At 35.2% G+C, this 17,885-nt stretch overlaps 1 protein-coding gene across 3 annotated transcripts in view; it reads left to right on the forward strand.

Annotated features, from left to right (window-relative positions):
* Window positions 1–16,438, forward strand: part of FBXO4 (F-box protein 4) — a 38,216-nt gene extending 21,778 nt beyond the window's left edge. Inside the window, exons 8-9 of one of the 3 annotated variants that reach the window (XR_009007319.1) lie at window positions 11,705–11,771; window positions 16,316–16,387. Coding sequence is in view for 1 of the 3 variants with exons in the window: in XM_057541860.1 (XP_057397843.1) it covers window positions 16,316–16,431 (116 nt within the window). In the remaining 2 variants the exon portion in view is untranslated. Of the gene's footprint in view, window positions 1–11,704; window positions 11,772–16,315 lie in introns of all 3 variants that reach the window. The other 2 variants (XR_009007320.1, XM_057541860.1) reach the window with 2 other exon arrangements.
* Window positions 16,439–17,885: the final 1,447 nt, after the last annotated feature.

Below are 17,885 nucleotides of genomic sequence, written 5' to 3' on the forward strand. Positions count from 1 at the left end.
GAAAGTTATTGATTTTTGTGTATTAAATTTATATCCTACTTTATGGTTTGATTTAGTTTTTTTGATTCCTTTGATTTTCTAGATATAAAGGCATCATCTGCAAATAGGGAGATTTTACTTCTTATTTTACAGTGTTTAATCTTCTATGTGATTTTGCTTTGCTAATACCTGTAGTATGTTAAAGAGTAGTGAGACAGTGAACCTCCTTTCTTGACTTGTTCCTCATCCTGGTGGAAATGCCTCTAGTCAGAGGTTTCCCACTATGTAACATATTGGCTTTAGGAGTGATGGTTTAGTAATCATGTTAAGGAAGTATGCATTAAATACTATCTTACTAAGTGCTTTTTTAAAATGAGGGATGGGTGACAAATTGCATCAGAGGTCTTTTTAGCACCTATGGTGATAATCATGGTATTTCTCCTTAAATTTTTAATAGGGTGAAATATGTTAGATTAATACTGAACCATTCTGACACTTCTGGGATAAATCTCTCTTGCCTCATATTGTATTATTTTTGTGTAGTGTTAAAATCTTTTGCTAATATTTGCTTTAAAAATTTTAGTATGAATGTATGTGAATTCATAAGAATTTTTGAAAGTGTGATATCTTTATCAGGTTGATGTATTAGTGTTACACTTGCTTCATAAAAATGATTATAAAGTTTTTCTTTTTTCCATTCTCTGAAACAGTTTAGGTAATACTGGGAACATGTGGTTTTTAAAATTTTGGTAGAATTTATTCTCTGAAAACATCTGGTTCTGATTCCTTTATTACAGGATAGTTCTTTGATGACTTTCTCTATTCTATGGAAATTGCTTAATCTGTCTCTCTAGGGACCAATTTTTCCTGAGAAATTATTTATTGCATCTAGGTTTTCCAGTTTATTTGCATAGATATTTGGAAACTACTTATGATTTTTAAATAGATCCTGTTTCAGTGATTAATTCCTCTTGATCATTTCTTATTTTGTATTTGTGTGCTGTCTCCTTTGTCTATATTATTACTTATTTTTCAAGAACTAGAGTTTTGATTTATTTTGTGCTTTGCTCTTCTCTTTTATACCTCATTAATGTCTGCAGTTATTTTTCCCTTCTCTCTTCTACTTTCTTTCTTAGGAATTTGATTATTTTTATCACTGCTTTTATTGTATTCCATAGATTCTTTAATGTGATGTTTTTATATCATGATTCTTTAGAAATTCTGAAATTTTAATTTTTATTTTCTTTTCCAAAGAACTGTTTAATAGAAAGTTTAAAATTTTTCATTGAAGAGTCTTTTTGTTTTCTGTTTTAATTAATTTCTAATTGTTGTTTTATAATCAGAGAATGTGGTATTAATTTTACTTTGTGAAACTTACAGAGGTTTTGTGATGACCTCATAGATGGTCAGATTTACTGAATGTGTCATGTACATTTGAGAAGGTATGTTCTTTTTGATAGGTGTCAGTAAGAGCTACTTTATTGATTACGTTATTTGGGTTGTATAAAACTTAAATTTTTTTGTTCTTTTGATCTTTTTTGAGAGAGAGTGAAGTATTGACGTTACCTGTTATTACTGTATTCTGTCTATTTCTGCTTGCTTTATTAAGGAAGTTACTGCATTATTTGGTGAATATATATTCATAGCCATTTTTTCTTTACTGTGAATTGGATCCTTCAGTATTATCTAGTAAACTCTTTGTCTTAATTAATACTTTTAACCCTAAAGTCTCCCTTATGGAATATCAGGATTTTTTATTTACTTGTATTTACCTGGTCCAGCTTTTCTGAGTCACTTTGTTTTAAGTGAGTCTGTTTATTTAACAGTTGGGTTTGTTTAGCAGTTGGGTTTTGCTACATGAGCCAATTAGAAAATGTTTTTTTATTTAATAGGTCAGTTAAGTCCATTTTTATTGATATGATTATTACATATTATTTCAAGTAATATTTACTATGTATTATATATTTCTTTTTAAAAATTGATTTATTTATTGTAGTATAGTTGATGTACAATATTATATGTTATAGGTGTACAATACAGTGCTTCACAATTTTTAAAGGTCATACTCCATTTATAGTTATTATAAAATATTGACTGTATTCCTTGTTGTGTTCAACATGTCCTTGTGGCTTATTTTATACATAGTAGTTTGTACCTCTTAATCCCCCTACCCCTATTTTGCCCCCTCCCTTCCCTCTCCCCAATGGTAACCAGTAGTTTGTTCTCTTTATCTGCCAGTCTGCTTCTTTTTTGTTATATTCACTAGTGTGTTGTCTTTTTAGATTCCACATATAAGTGATAACATACAGTATTTGTCTTTCTCTGTCTTATTTCACTTAGCATAATACCCTCCAAGTCCATCCACATTGCTGCAAATGGCAAAATTTCATTCTTTTTTTTATGACTGAGTAGTATTCCATTGTATATATATACCACATCTTCTTTATCCATTCATCTGTTGATGGATGCTTAGGTTGCTTCCATATCTTGGCAATTGTAAATAATGCTGCCATGAACATTGGGGTGTATGTATCTTTTCAAATAAGTGTTTTTGAGGGTTTTTTTGATACACACTCAGGAGTGGAATTGCTGGGTCATATGGTAGTTCTATTTTTAGTCTTTTGAGAAACCTTCATACTGTTTTCCACAGTGGCTGCACCAATTTACATTCCTACCAACATTGTATGAGGCTTCACTTTTCTCCACATCCTTGCCAACATTTGTTATTTGTGTTCTTTTTGATGATAGCCATTTTCACAGGTGAGAGATGATATCTCACTGTGGTTTTGATTTGCATTTCCCTAAGGATTAGCAACGTTGAGCTTCTTTCCATGTGCCTGTTGGCCATCTGCATTTCCTCTCTGGAAAAATGTCTATTCAGTTTTTCTGCCCATTTTTTAATTGGATTGTTTGTTTTTTTGGATGTTGAGTTATATGAGCTGTTTATATATGTTGGATATCAATGCCTTATCAGTCATATCATTTGCAAATATTTTCTCCCATTTAGTAGCTTGTCTTTTCATTTTGTTTATGGTTTCCTTTTCTGTGCAAAAGCTTTTAAGTTTAACTTAGCCCCATGTGTTTATTTTTGCTTTTATCCTTTGCTTTAGGAGTCAGATCCAAAAATATTGCTACAGTGTATATCAAAGAGTGTTCACCTGTGTTTTCCTCTGGAAGTTTTATGGTTTCTGGTCTTACATTTAGGTCTTTGATCCATGTTGAGTTTATTTTATTTTATTATCATTACTTTTAAATTTATTTTTGGCTGCGTTGGGTCTTTGTTGCTGCGTGCGGGCTTTCTCTAGTTGTGGCGAGTGGGGACCACTCTTGATTGCAGTGTGCGGGCTTCTCATTGTGGTGGCTTCTCTTGTTGTGGAGCATGGTCTCTAAGTGCGCAGACTTCAGTAGTTGTGGCACGCAGGCTCAGTGGTTGTGGCTTGCAGGCTGTAGAGCGCAGGCTCAGTAGTTGTGGCGCACGGGCTTAGTTGCTCCGCGGCATGTGGGATCTTCCTGGACTGGGAATTGAACCCATGTCCCCTGCACTGGCAGGTGGATTCTTAACCACTGCGCCACCAGGGAAGTCCCAAGTTTATTTTTGTATATGGCATTAGAGAACATTCTAATTTCATTCTTTTACATGTAGCTGTCCAGTTTTCCCAGCACTGCTTATTGAAGTGACTGTCTTTTCTCCATTGTATATTCTTGCCTCCTTTGTCATAGATTAATTGACCATAGGTGTGTGGGTTTATTTCTGGGCTGGCTATTCTGTTCCATTGACCTATGTGTCTGTTTTTGTGCCTGTACCATGCTGTCTTGATTACTGTAGCTTTATAATATAGTCTGAAGTCAGGGAGTGTGATTCCTCCAGCTCCATTCTTCTTTCTCAAGATTGTTTTGGCTATTTGGGGTCTTTTGTGTTTCAATACAAATTTAAAGATTATTTGTTCTCGTTCTGTGAAAAATGCCATTGGTATTTTGATAGGAATTACAGTGAATCTGTATATTGCCTTGGGTAGTATGGTCATTTTAACAATATTAATTCTTCCAATCCAAGAACACAGTATATCTTTCCATCTGTTTGTGTCATCTTTGATTTCTTTTATCAGCATCTTATAGGTTTTTGAGTATAGGTCTTTTACCTCCTTAGGTAGGTTTATTCCTAAGTGTTTTATTCTTTTTGATGTGATGATGAATGGGATTGTTTCCTTAATTTCTCTTTCTGATAGTTTGTTGTTAGTGTATAGATATATAACAGATTTCTGTGTGTTAATTTTGCATCCTGCAATTTACCGAATTCATTGATGAGCTCTAGTAGTTTTTTGGTAGCGTCTTTAGGATTTTCTATCTGTTGTAGCATGTCATCTGCAAACAATGACAGTTTTACTTCTTCCTTTCCAATTTGGATTCCTTTTATTTCTTTTTCTTGTCTGATTGCTGTGTCTAGGACTTCCAATACTGTACTGAATAAAAGTTGCAAGACTGGGCATTCTTCTCTTGTGCCTGATCTTAGAGGGAATACTTTCAGCTTTCCCCGTTGAGTATGATGTTAGCTGTGGGTTTGTCATCTATGGCCTTTATTATGTTGAGGTATGTTCCCTCTATTCCCACCTTCTGGAGAGTTTTTATCATAAATGAATGTTGAATTTTGTCAATGCTTTTTCTGCATCTGTTGAGATGATCATATGATTTTTAATCTTCAATTTGGTAATATGGTGTATCACAATGATTGATTTGCAGATATTGAAAATTTGAAACTGTAGTTTCCTTTTTTTGTAATCTCTTTGTGTATTTCTTTTTTTTAATTTTGATATGTTCTCTAGATATTTTTAATATTACATGTCATATATAAAATATTATGTATTTTATATGTTCTATATTTTTATTTTTGTTCTAATGGGTTATCTTTGTACTAATACGTTTGTTAATGCCCATTTCCTTACTTAGATTTTTTCCCCCTATCTTCTCTGTCACTTTTTTACTGACCATTTTTACCTCTCTCTTTATTTCATTTTCACTATTTTATCTGTTTTAATTTTTGCTTATGTCACTCATTATATTCTCAGTCTAAGCTGTTCTTCCTTGGTTATCATGCAAGGAAGGATGATTTTTTTCTTCATTTTTTTCCCCTGTGTTGTTAACTCTCATTTTACATCTTCCTAACTTTATGTTCATTTCTATTTTGAACTTTTAAATATATTCTTTGAGTTTTTTTTCACACCTGCAAATGCTTGTTTAAAGATAATTAATTTTGTGTGGCATATTTTGTTATAGTTTTTCTGTGCTTTGTGGTTGTTTTTTGGGAATAATTTTCATCATCTGAAATGTTTTGATTTTCATTTTTTTTGTTTTCTATTACAATACTTTTAATATAGATGTTGTCTTCTATATTCTGTTAGTTTTAGGAATATCTTACATTTTTCTAGGCCAGCATTAACCGTTGTGTGTAGAAAAGGATGAGTTTGGTGGCAAATTAGATTTCTTAGCTCAAGAGAGCCCTCTTCTGTTGGCATGATGAAGTGCAGCTTATTTCATGAATGTCTACATTGTTAGGGTGGCAAAGGAGAGAGGATAATGAAGTCTTCTGATGTTTCTATTTTATGTTAGTGTAGAACTTTTAATTTTTACCGCTTATTTCCTTCTTCTCTTTCACCCTCAAATCCACATGAATTCTTCCCCTTAAAGCTATTCCCTTTCCAAGTCTTTCCTACTCTTTTCAAGAAGGGGTACAACTCCCACCTCTGATTGCAAACAATTTCAAGGCTCTCCCTCTCAATTCCACACAGCCAGTACTCTGAATATCCAGGTGTCAGACTTATTCTCAGCATTTATGCTCTAAGGGTGGGACTCTATCTTTTGGAAAACAATTATATCTGTATTCCACACCTCAAGTGCCCACTTGCTGCTCTACAATGGGCTCCAGAGGTGGCTCTGCTTGCTTCTGAATGTTTATTTCCCTAGTTACTTGTAAATTGAAGTATTATTCTGTTTTAGTCATGCTGTAAACATGGGTTATTATGGCTTTATTTATTCTCTCTGATTTGTATGATATTCAGAAGGTGTATGGAGATTCTAATTTAAATGACCCTATTATCCTGTGGGATTCTAAAATCAGATCAGTTTAAAATGTAATTGTTAAGCAGGTCTTCTTTTCTTGAGCTGCAATTTCCTCCGTATAATTTTCTTATATCAATTCTAGTTGTGTCTTCTGAGGCAACATAGAATAAATCAAATTTCTCTCTAATGTTCAAACAAAAACTGTTTCACAGCCTGTAAAACCTTTTCTCTGGAATAATCATCCATTGATCCTTCAACCACTACTCAAGTGGTAAAACTTCAAGTCACCCCTCCCTGCATCTGATCACTCTCTTTATCAAAGAAACTAACTTCTCAGGTTCATTGTTTCCTATACTGTATTTACCAGCATAACTTGAGGACATTATTACTATTGGAAGAAGCTAACAATAACAATTCAAAAGTTCACTCTTAGAAGAATTACTTTCCTTCATCCAAATGTAATGATTTACATAAAGCAATAAAGGAAAATTGAAAATGGGAAAAAAACATGTTTTATATTTTGCTTTCAAGAAAAGACAGTCATCAGTTGGCTTATCCACAAACACAGCAAGTATTCATTTTGACTGGAAGAACAGTTAATGTGTCTAAATGTTTCTAACCAAATTAGCAAATAAAAAGTAGAATAGCCTGAATGAATATGAATACTTATGAATCTCTTAATTAGGAGTCTAGTGTTGCAAACTGAATGCTAATGAAGTAAAAGAGCACTGCTTTGCTTGTTCTCAATTTATGTAGCACTGGCAGCTATGCTTTTTATGTAATGATGCTAGCACATCCTAGGTTGCTAAAAATTTTCAACACAGAGCACAGTATACTTAGAGTGTTCAAATAGGAAGATGATAGGAGAATGTGGGGAAATTGGGTGGGGCAGTGGGAGTTGAGAAGGTAAAGTGAATGTAGGATTTTCATACCAGCTTTGGGAGTGGCTATTGTTGAAACCGAAAATGGAACTGAATGAAGCTAAATGATGCATGTTCCCTATGTGACTTCCCTACCTCAACTTCCAATGTGATCTAGTATCTTTATTAAAGAGCAAAGAAATAAACCTGAAGATTTGGATACAGAAAGAAATATCAATTTAAGTCTAGAGGATATGGGAGCTTTGCACTTGGAGTGCTAATTTTCTAGTTCAGAGGTGTTCAACTTTTGTTCAGCTTTGACACATGAAGGATGATGTTCCTCTGCATAACACAAGGCATTTGCGTTATTTAGACTTGCCCTCTGTAATTCTACTTCTCTTTCTCTTTGGAAATATTGGGAGGCAAGTGAAATAAAGTGACTTTATTATGGGATTAAACTTGAATCTTATCAGATTTGTTTCAAAGTAAATCATCATCATGGTAAGAAATAACTTGATGTATGGTAGTCTCCAAGTACTCTACTAGGCAGGCTCTCCCAGACGTAATAGAACAGAAGGGCTCACAGACCAAATCAAGATAATTTAATCATGCAGTTAGTTGAATCAATCGAAAATATACAGCAAGAAGCAAGGGGAAAGAAGTGAGGTAGGTTAATATACCTAGGATAGGGTTCAAGCAGGATAAAGGTACTATGCTACCTAAATCCTGTTACACATGTTCATAAGTTCTCTTCCTATCCCTCTCCCCCTCACTCTCCTTTTCCTTCTCCCCTCTTCTTCTCCCTCCTTCTGCTCTATCCACCTCTCTCTCTCCCTCTCTCTTTTCTCTCTCATATATGAATTTCAAATTAAGATGCTTAGTAATTGGGGCTGTATAACCACTCTCCTTAAAGCATCAATCCCTGAGCAAAGCACTGAATCATATAATCATGATGCACCATCCACATCTAGCCAATCCCTCTATTCTGAATTTTTAGTAAAAGGCTTTAGTTATTTGAACACCAGCTGTTGGCCTGTTCTCAATACTGCAAATAATAGAAGCATTTATAAACCACTCATGTTGCCTTTTTTTTTTGGCTGCACCACACGGCATGCAGGATCTTAGTTCCCCAACCAGGGATCAATCCTGTGCCCCCTGCAGTGGAAGCGCAGAGTCTTAACCACTGAACTGCCAGGGAAGTCCCTATGTTACTTTTTTTCAGTGTACTTCGGAAGACAGGATATTACTTTTTATTTTAATCACTTCATATCTTTGATTGTGACAAATATGTTTCTCTGAAATCTGAGTGATATCCAAAAGAGAGACATCAGAGATTAATCTCAATTACTTAAATTCTTAAATTACATTTCTGGATGAAAGCTAAAACACAGAAACTAACTTAGTATAAAATTGATAAATGTGTGGTGTGAGTTGCATATGTTTATGTTTCTTCACTTCTAGAGAAATTCTAGAGAAAATGGGCAAAGCTACATTACCTAGACAAAACAGAGTGCGCAAATTTGCGCAATTTTTTGACAACTAAAAGAGTTTTTAGACATCCTATGTTACTTCCTCTCCAGAGCAGAAAGTAATCATAGGGAATACAGGAACATCTGGTCCTAAAGGTAAGTAGTGTCAGAGAAGAATTTTAAAAAGGAGGAGAAAGTCTGTAAATAGGGGTAAATATCATAGGGTCAATGCCCTTTTGTATGCCTTTCTTTTTTGTGTGTGCGTGTTCCTGCTTATGGATTGCTTTGCCCACTTCAAAGTCCATACTTACTATTTATGTTATATTCTAAATTTGATATCATACAGGACCTAGAGTATTCCTACTTGAGTGAGTCTGAAAGGAAAAATCAGCATTTCAGTCATATGTGCAGACTACATAGGTTTAAAATATTTTTAAAAAGCATGATACAAAGATTTCTGTTTCTAATCAAGATGGAGAGTAAATTCAGAGGAACACAAGTTATTTTCCTGCCTAAACAACAAAAAACTGGATAAAATACATGAAAGAACAGTTTTTAAGACATTAGACATTGGGCAGTAAAGGGTAGTGATTCCCTTCGCTATATGAACAAATGAGATGAGACCTATAATTGTCCCAGCTTATTGCCTGCAGATTTCCCAGGCCAAAGGGAGAGAGATCCCAAAGCATGGAGGTCTCCCTAAGTTGCAAAGTTGAAGCTGGAAGTCTGGGGAGACCAAGGAACCAAGAGCTCGGAGGAAAGAGCGTAACAGAGGAAAGAGCTGTTCAGAGACAGGGAGAGAGATCTCTGGAGATCTACAGAGTCCTCCATGAGTCTTCAGCTGAGTACTGATCACTGCATGAGGGTGAGGAAACTGCTCAATGCAGAAAGGATTAGAGGGAATAATACCCAGTGTTTACAGAGGGCACCAGCCAAAATGGAAAACCTCATAATTTGTGGAATGTTAGGTAGAGTACTCAGAAGTGTTTTGCCTCAGCAGCAGCAAAATCATTCCTAAACTAAATGCTGCTCTGGTTCCTCCTAACAATGCTTATAAGGAAGAGCTGAATGGCTCAAACTGTTCCTAAATAACAACAATATCACAGAATAAAGCTCAATAATATTTATAGGAATTCAAAAATATACAGCATTCAACAAGATAAAATTAGTAATGTCCAGTAAAAAGTTATCATGCAAAGAAGCAAGATACTATGATCCATAAGAAGGAGAAAAATAATCAAAACCAATCCAGATGGGACACAAGATAGTAAACGAGAACAGTAAACAATTATTATAACTATATTCCCTAAGTTTAAGAAGCTGGAGTAAATACTGCACAGGTTAAGTAAAGACAGAAAATGTTAAAAAGACTCAAATTGGACTTCTATGGATTAAAACTGCAATGTGTGAAATGAAAAACATACCGGGTGGGATTAATGGTAGAGTAGACATTGGAGAAGAAATGATTATTGAAGTTGAAGACATAGTAATTGAAACTGTACAAACGAAGCACATTAAAATGACTGAAAAAAACCCACAGAGCATTAGTGAGTATTTAATATTTCTTACAGTGCAGGTCTGCCAGAGATGAGATGGATCCTTTCAGTTTTTGCCAGCTTCCAAATGGCTTTATTTTGACTTCATGTTAAAAGGATATTTTTACCGGATATAAAATTATAGATTAACAGTTTTTCTTTAAGTACTTTAAAGATGTCGTTTAATTGCTTATCCCCTTTATTGTTTTTTCTGATAAGTCAACCATCATTCTCATCATTGTTCATTGTATGTAATATATCTTTTCTCATTTTAAGATTTTATCTTTATGCTTTAGATTTCAACCATACAACCATAATATGCCTAGGTGTAATTTTCTTTGTATTTACTGTTCTTGGGTTTCGCTGAACTTCTTAGGTCTGTGGGTTGATCTTTCCTCAGTTTTGGGAAATTGTCAGTCATCTCTTCCAATATTTCTTCTGCTCTATTCTTTTTTCTTGTTTTGGGTCTCCAGCTACACAAATGATAGCCTATTTGATTTTGTTTCACAGTTATTGGATGTTTTGATCCCCCTCCTCTTTAAATTTTTCTCTTTGTGTTTTAATTTAGATAATTTCTATTGTCCTCAAATTCACTGATTCTTTTATCTGATGTGTTCAGAACGCTAATGAGCCCATCAAAATAATTCTTCATCTTATATTTTATTTGTCATTTTTAGGATTACCATCTGGCTCCTTTTTATAGTTTTCATTTGTATCAGGAACAAATTCCCCATCTGTTTATACATGCTATCCATCTTTTCCATGAGATTGCTTAATATATTTATCATTGTTATTTTAAATTCCCTCTGATGATTCTAACACTTGGACCATGTTGGATCAGATTTTTCTCTCTTAAGAATGAGTCACATTTTTTCCCCCTTTTTTCATGTCACATATTTTTGATTGATAGTTGGATATTGATAATAGAACAATAGAAACTGAAGCAATAATATTTACACCCATTGCACGTTCCTTCTGTCAGTCCAGTAATGTGAGGAGATGAGTTAATCTAGTCCATGACTGAATTGGATCTAGGCTTAGTTCTTTATTTTAGTTAGATTTATTTCACCACAGACTTCAAATAGTTTGTGCAAGGGATCAGAATTTTGTTTTTAGCCAGATGTGGGACCTGAGTACCTGGAGGATTTGTTTCCATTCTGCTGCTTTTCCCACAGCCTTCCCCAGGCCCTGCTTGTCTACATCTCAGAGAGGTATCTCGCAGCTTTCTTGCCTCTGCGCCAGCCAAAATCAGTCATTGCTTTGTACCCATTGAAGACCTCATGTACCTAAAGAGTTCAGTTCAGTTTTTCCTATGCTGCCTTCAGACTTCAAGAAACCCCCTATGCTTACACCTCGGGGGAGAATCTCTATCAGCTTCCCTGCCCCTCTCTCAGTCATAAATGATCATTGCTCTTACTCAGTGTACAGCCTGGAGAACTTATAGAGCTTGTCTCAGTTCTCCTTTCCTGCCCTCGGAGTTCATGAGGTGCTGCACACTGTACCTTGGTAGAGCAGGTCTCTCTCAGTATTCTTGCCCCTCTTCACCAAAGTTAGGTGCCTGCTGCCTTGTATCAATGTAAAGCCTGAGTGCTTGAAAGTTTTTTAAGCATTCCTACTCTAGCCCCAATATTTCTCATGACTACTCTGCGAAGGCTATGAAGTGTTGTAGGCGGCTGTATTCTGTGTTCTAAGGATTTTAAACCATCATGCCAGCTCACACTTAGTCTACAAAAATTTGTTAAAATTTCAGAAGTTTAATTCTTGAGTTATCCCAGTTTTCTTCTTACCTTTCTTCTTGCTCTGACAGCTTTCTCCTTTTCTACTGCTTCACCAAGGATGAAAGAAGCTATTGTGTTGCTTTGCTCCCAAGAGAGGTATGTAACTTTCTGGATTTTAATTCATTAGATATTTTTTCTCCATCCTTAGCTCTCTGATGACTTTTTAATAAATTATGATTTTATGGGTTATCTGGATTGTTATTATTGCTAGGGTAGGAATGACATTCTTTTGCAACTTTCTACATTCTAGGCAGAAGCTGACACCCAACAGTTTACATATAAATGATTGTTTTCCCTTCCAATATATATATATCTTGGAATTCCTTTTTCAAAATTTCTTAGAATCATTCATCATATTCTTTCAAATACCCTTGGTGGTGGAAAATCTTTAGTTCCAAAAATCTTATCTGCTCTAAAGTAAGAATGACATTCAAAATTGAGTTTCTAAGTAACGCTGATGATGAAATTTGGTAATGTTATTAGCAAAAACAAAAAAAATTATAAAATAGTCTGATTTTCTTATTTCTTTTAAACAATTTTGAAGGCAGTTTTATGTAAACAGTTCAAAACTGGTTTTGAGTGATGGCAGCATCATTGAAATAAGAAACCTCTTTCTTATGATGGCTGTTTAATTATAGAATAGCAATTTAAGCCAAATATTTTTTAAAAATATTTGTTTATTTAATTATTTATTTTGGCTGCTCCAGGTCTTAGTTGCAGCACGCGGGATCTTACTTGAGGTATGTGGACTTCTTGGCTGTGGCATGCAGACTTCTTAATTGTGGCATGTGGACTCTTAGTTTTAGCATGCATGTGGGATCTAGTTCCCCGGCCAGGGATTGAACCTGGGCCCCCTGCACTGGGAGTGTGGAGTCTTACCCACTGGACCACCAGGGAAGTCCCTAAGCCAAATATTTAAGAAGATGTAATCTTAAAATCCATTTTCATTGCTCATGAGATACCACCTCACACCAGTCGGAATGGCCATTATCAGAAAGTCTACAAACAATAAATGCTGGAGAGGGTATGGAGAAAAGGGTGTTTTCCCACTGTTGGTGGGAATGTAAACTGGTATAGTCACTCTGGAGAACAGTATGGAGGTTCCTTAAGAAACTAAAAATAGAGTTACCATATCATCCAGCAATCCCACTCCTGGGCATATATATATCCAGAGAAAAACATGGTTCAAAAGGATACATGCACCCCAGTGTTCATTGCAGCACTGTTTACAATAGCCAAGACATGGAAGCAACCTAAATGTCCATCAACAGATGAATGGATAAAGAAGATGTGGTACATCTATACAATGGAATATTACTCAGCCATTAAGAAGAATGAAATAATGCCATTTGCAGCAACATGGATGTACCTGGATATTATCATAGTAAGTGAAGTAAGTCAGACAAAGACAAATATCATATGATATCACATATATGCAGAATCTAAAAAAAATGATACAAATGAACTTATTTACAAAATAGAAACAGACACACAGACTTAGAGATTGAATTTATGGTTACCAGGGGGAAGGGTGGGGGGGAGGGATAGATTGGGAGTTTGGGATTGACATATACACACTGCTATATTTAAAATAGATAACCAACAAGGACCTAATCTATAGCACAGTGAAATCTGCTCTATACTCTGTAATAACCTAAATGGGAAAAGAATTTGAAAAAGAATAGATACATGTATATGTATAACTGAATCACTCTGCTGTACACCTGAAACTAACACAGCATTGTTAATCAATTATACTCCAATATAAAAAAAAATCCATTTTCATTGCTCATATATCTAGCCTTGAATACCTGTTTTTTTTTTTTTCTACTTTTTTTTTTTTTTTTTTTAATTTTTATTTATTTATTTATTTATTTATTTATTTATTTTATTTTTGGCTGTGCTGGGTCTTCGGTTCGTGCGAGGGCTTTCTCCAGCTGCGGCAAGTGGGGGCCACTCTTCATCGCGGCGCGGGGACCGCTCTTCATCGCGGTGCGCGGGCCTTTCACTATCGTGGCCCCTCCCGCTGCGGGGCACAGGCTCCAGACGCGCAGGCTCAGTACTCGTGGCTCACGGGCTCAGTTGCTCCGCGGCATGTGGGATCTTCCCAGACCAGGGCTCGAACCCGTGTCCCCTGCATTGGCAGGCAGACTCTCAACCACTGCGCCACCAGGGAAGCCCGAATACCTGTTTTTAAAATTACTTTAAAATATTTCAGATTTGATTTCTCCTTATACTGAATAATGCAATACAATTTATAATATATATTTTCTCCATTTTATGATTTTCTTTGTAAATACAAAAATAGATTTTTTTCTTAGTTTAATTGAAAACATGTCATAGCCATCTTTACCTTGTTTACAACTGACTGTAATTTCAAATGAAGTGTTTCAGGAGGAAGATAGACACATTCCATTCATGAAAACGAAAGTGGAAATTTTTACAAAAATTACCACGGAAAAGTGGGATCAGATGTGACACAGCTCTCCCTGCAGAGGGCAGCACTCTATGGGAAATCGGAAGTCATAGGAGAATGCTTCTGAACTTTTGCCTCATGTACCAGAGCCTGGTCAAAGCATTGAGAAACATTTATTTTAACTGAATTTTAAACAGTCATAAAATGATTGAACGCTTTCTTCTGAGGCTGAATATTCTGGCTAGGTGCTTATTTATTTGGTATTTTTTTCTGTCAATACCAAAATTTAAGGACATATAATAATTATGACTTATTGTATATTTACTGCTTTCTGTGTAAGATACAATTTCTTTTAATTATTGAAAATGATTTCTTTTGAATTTCGTTGGCATCCTCATGTCTTGAAAATTGCAGGATTTATTGCCCAAAGCCATGTTCACAGTATTCTTACATTTTATGATTTTATGAATGCCTATTATGTTCCCATGAAGGTGTTTAGTGTTTGTTTTATTTTTAAATCTTGTAGACTGTTGGGTTTTTTTTTTTTTTTTTTTTTTGGCTGCGTTGGGTCTTTGTTGCTGTGTGCAGGCTTTCTCTAGTTGCGGTGAGCAGGGGCTACTCTTCGTTGCAGTGTGCGGGCTTCTCATTGCGGTGGCTTCTCTTGTTGTGGAGCATGGGTTCTAGGTGCGCGGTCTTCAGTAGTTGCAGCACGCAGGCTCAGTAGTTGTGGTTCTCAGGCTCTAGGGCGCAAGCTCAGTGGTTGTGGCACATGGGCTTAGTTGCTCTGCGGCATGTGGGATCTTCCTGGACCAGGGCTCGAACCCATGTCCCCTGCATTGGCAGTCGGATTGTCAACCACTGAGCCACCAGGGAAGACCCTAGACTGTTTCTTTAAGCCTTTTACATATATGGAAGTTTTCTTTTTCCATTCATCAAGTTCCAATCCAACAAATGTGTTGTTTTTGAGCATTTTCTAAGTGCAAGCTCCTTTGCAAATGCTTCTGTCTCTGGCTTATTTTAGTTGTCCTTACTTTTATCTTCTGCAGTTCAATTATACATGTGTTGACACTTGGTCAGATACAGCAAGCAGAGGTTGGTGCCTGCCAGCAGCATCTTGCAGTTGTACCTCCTATATAAATGCCTAATCTAACTTTTTCCATTCATCTCTTATTCTTTTCTTATTATGAAATATATGTACTTACAGAAGAATTTATAAAATATATCTGTACTGTCTAATGAATACCTATAAAACAAACTCTGGTATAACCCAAGTCAAAAAATAGAAATTTTGCAACATCCAAGAACACCCACCTTGTTTGTGGCTTCCTTCCTAATTATAATTCTATCCCTCCACTCTGGAAGTATCCACTATTCTGGCTTTGTGATAATCATACCTTTCTTTTCCTTTATGCTTTTACAACCTATGTGTGCATCTCTAAACAATGGCCTGGTTTAGCCTGCTTTGAACTTAATATGAGTGGACTCCATACTGTTGGAATTATTTTTATCTTTCTTCTTTTGTTCAATATTGTGTTTGCAAGGTCATCCATACTATAGCGTTTTGCATACCATTTTCTTAGTGATACACTCTTCCATTGTATGCATATTTCATAACTCATTCATACTATTGTAAGTGGACATTCAGGTGTTTGCAGTTTTTGGTTACCGTAAATAACACTGCTACAAATATTCTTACACATGTATGCTAGTGCGTATGTTTACATGTTTTTAGGGTAGTACTGGCATACTTTAACATTTCCCTCGTGAAACACCTCTTGGACTTTGATATCCAAACTTTAGAATGTAAGTGTCCTTGCAATATCCTTGTTAGCTGATTTATATGAAAAAATTGTATTTATGTCTCGCAAGCTCAATACTACATTTTAAACAAAACAATGTGTGTGTGGGAGGGGAAGTCTGGGTTATATTCCAGGTAGAATTGTTAAGTATTAATGTTTTGAAAGGTGTAGCTAGAATCACTGAAGGGCATATGTGATGGTTAATTTTATGTGTCAACTTGACTGGAGGCGTTGCCCAGATATTTGGTTAAACATTATTATGAATGTATCTGTGAGGGAGTTTCTGGATGAGATTAACATTTGAATAGACAAAGTTAAACAGGTGGCCCTTTCCAATGTGGGTGAGCCTCATCCATTTCATTGAAGGCCTGAATAGAACAAAAGGCTGAATAAAGGAGAATTTGCTCTCTCTGCCTGTCTTCTAGCTGGAACATTGGTCTTCTCCTGCCTTCACAATTGGACTTGGACAGGAACTACACCATTGGCTTTACTGGGTCTTCACCAGATTTCTGGGTTCAACTGCAGATCTTGGAACTTCTGAGTCTCCATAATCACGTGAGCCAATTCCTTATAATAAATCATGTATGATATATTACATCAATTGGATATTTTATATCCAAGTTTTACTTCTCTGGAGAACCTAGACTAATACAGCATGTTCTGCATACAAAGAAACTATTTGAAGTAACCATATTAGTCATTTAATGAATACTTTATATGCATTTTACTCTGAATTAGTTATGTTTTAGGAAATTGGTTCAGGTTTTAGGTTGATATAAAAACACTATAATTTTCCTTATTTGAAATATTAAGAAATAGACTCTCAATTAGCATTTATTTTTAAAATGTCTAATTTACAAAAATAAATTTCTGATCTTAAGTGAAGAATGCCTAAAGTGGGAAATGCTATACCTAAAATGGAAATGCTGGGTAATAGATTGTGTGTATCTTCAACTTGGCTGGATAATGCCAAATTGTTTTCCAAAAGTGAAGTGTGACTATTCCCACCAGGTGTCTATGGTACTTCTGTTGCTTACATCCTCACCAACAGGGTAACCAAATATCCCAATTTTTGAGGAAGCATGCTGTTTTACAGAAAAATGCATTATAAGACATAGAAAGGACTGTAGAATTAGAAAAAAATAATTTCACAGAAATTACATTAATAGATTGAGAGAAGGATTATTAATCGGTGTCAAGATCATTAAGTAAATGGTTTATGCAAAACTGGCCATTGGTTAATAGTTAAAAGAAAACCTCACACATTATTTTTTAATCACAAGGGGAAATTTTTATCTGTACAGTGGAGGGGAAAACAAAATAACAGTGTAGGAATCAATCAATCATAGTGTCATTAATGTTTGTTAATCAGATATTGTGTGCCAGATATAAAGCCACATGAAGTACACACCAAGGCCTATGAATTATTCTAGGCAAAAATATTTAAATTGGGTTTATTAAGCCTCTAATATAATGTACAATTTATAAGAAATGCAGGATAGAGACTGACAAGTTAAATGGTAGCATAGCAAAGAAACCAGAAAAATCCAGGGATATTCTGCAATAGGTAATTGACCTGGTTCTTTAAAAAGTCATGATTGTGAAAAAGAGATTATAATCTATTACAAGAAACTTAAGGGACATAAAAACCAGATGAAAGTTTGATCCTACATTTGATATTTGAATGGACAAACCATCTGTATGTGATATTTTTGGATCAAATGGGGAATTTTGAATATAGTATAAGTATTAGAAGAGATAAAAGGTACTGAAAGAGAAAGCAGAGATTACTTACTGAAAAAAGTAGGTTGAGGAAGAGTATGTACAATATGATTTTATATTGATATGTAACTACAAAGGGTTGTGTGTGTGTGTGTGTGTGTGTGTGTAAAGACCTGGAAATATAGGCGTGAATTAGTAGTGATGGTCTCTGGTGGTGAAGGATTGATTTAATAATGCTTTTCTAATTTTCTACAATGCACATGTGCTGCTTTT

The sequence above is a fragment of the Balaenoptera acutorostrata genome, chromosome 2, assembly GCF_949987535.1.
Source record: "Balaenoptera acutorostrata chromosome 2, mBalAcu1.1, whole genome shotgun sequence".
In the NCBI taxonomy this organism is placed as follows: Eukaryota; Metazoa; Chordata; class Mammalia; order Artiodactyla; family Balaenopteridae; genus Balaenoptera; species Balaenoptera acutorostrata.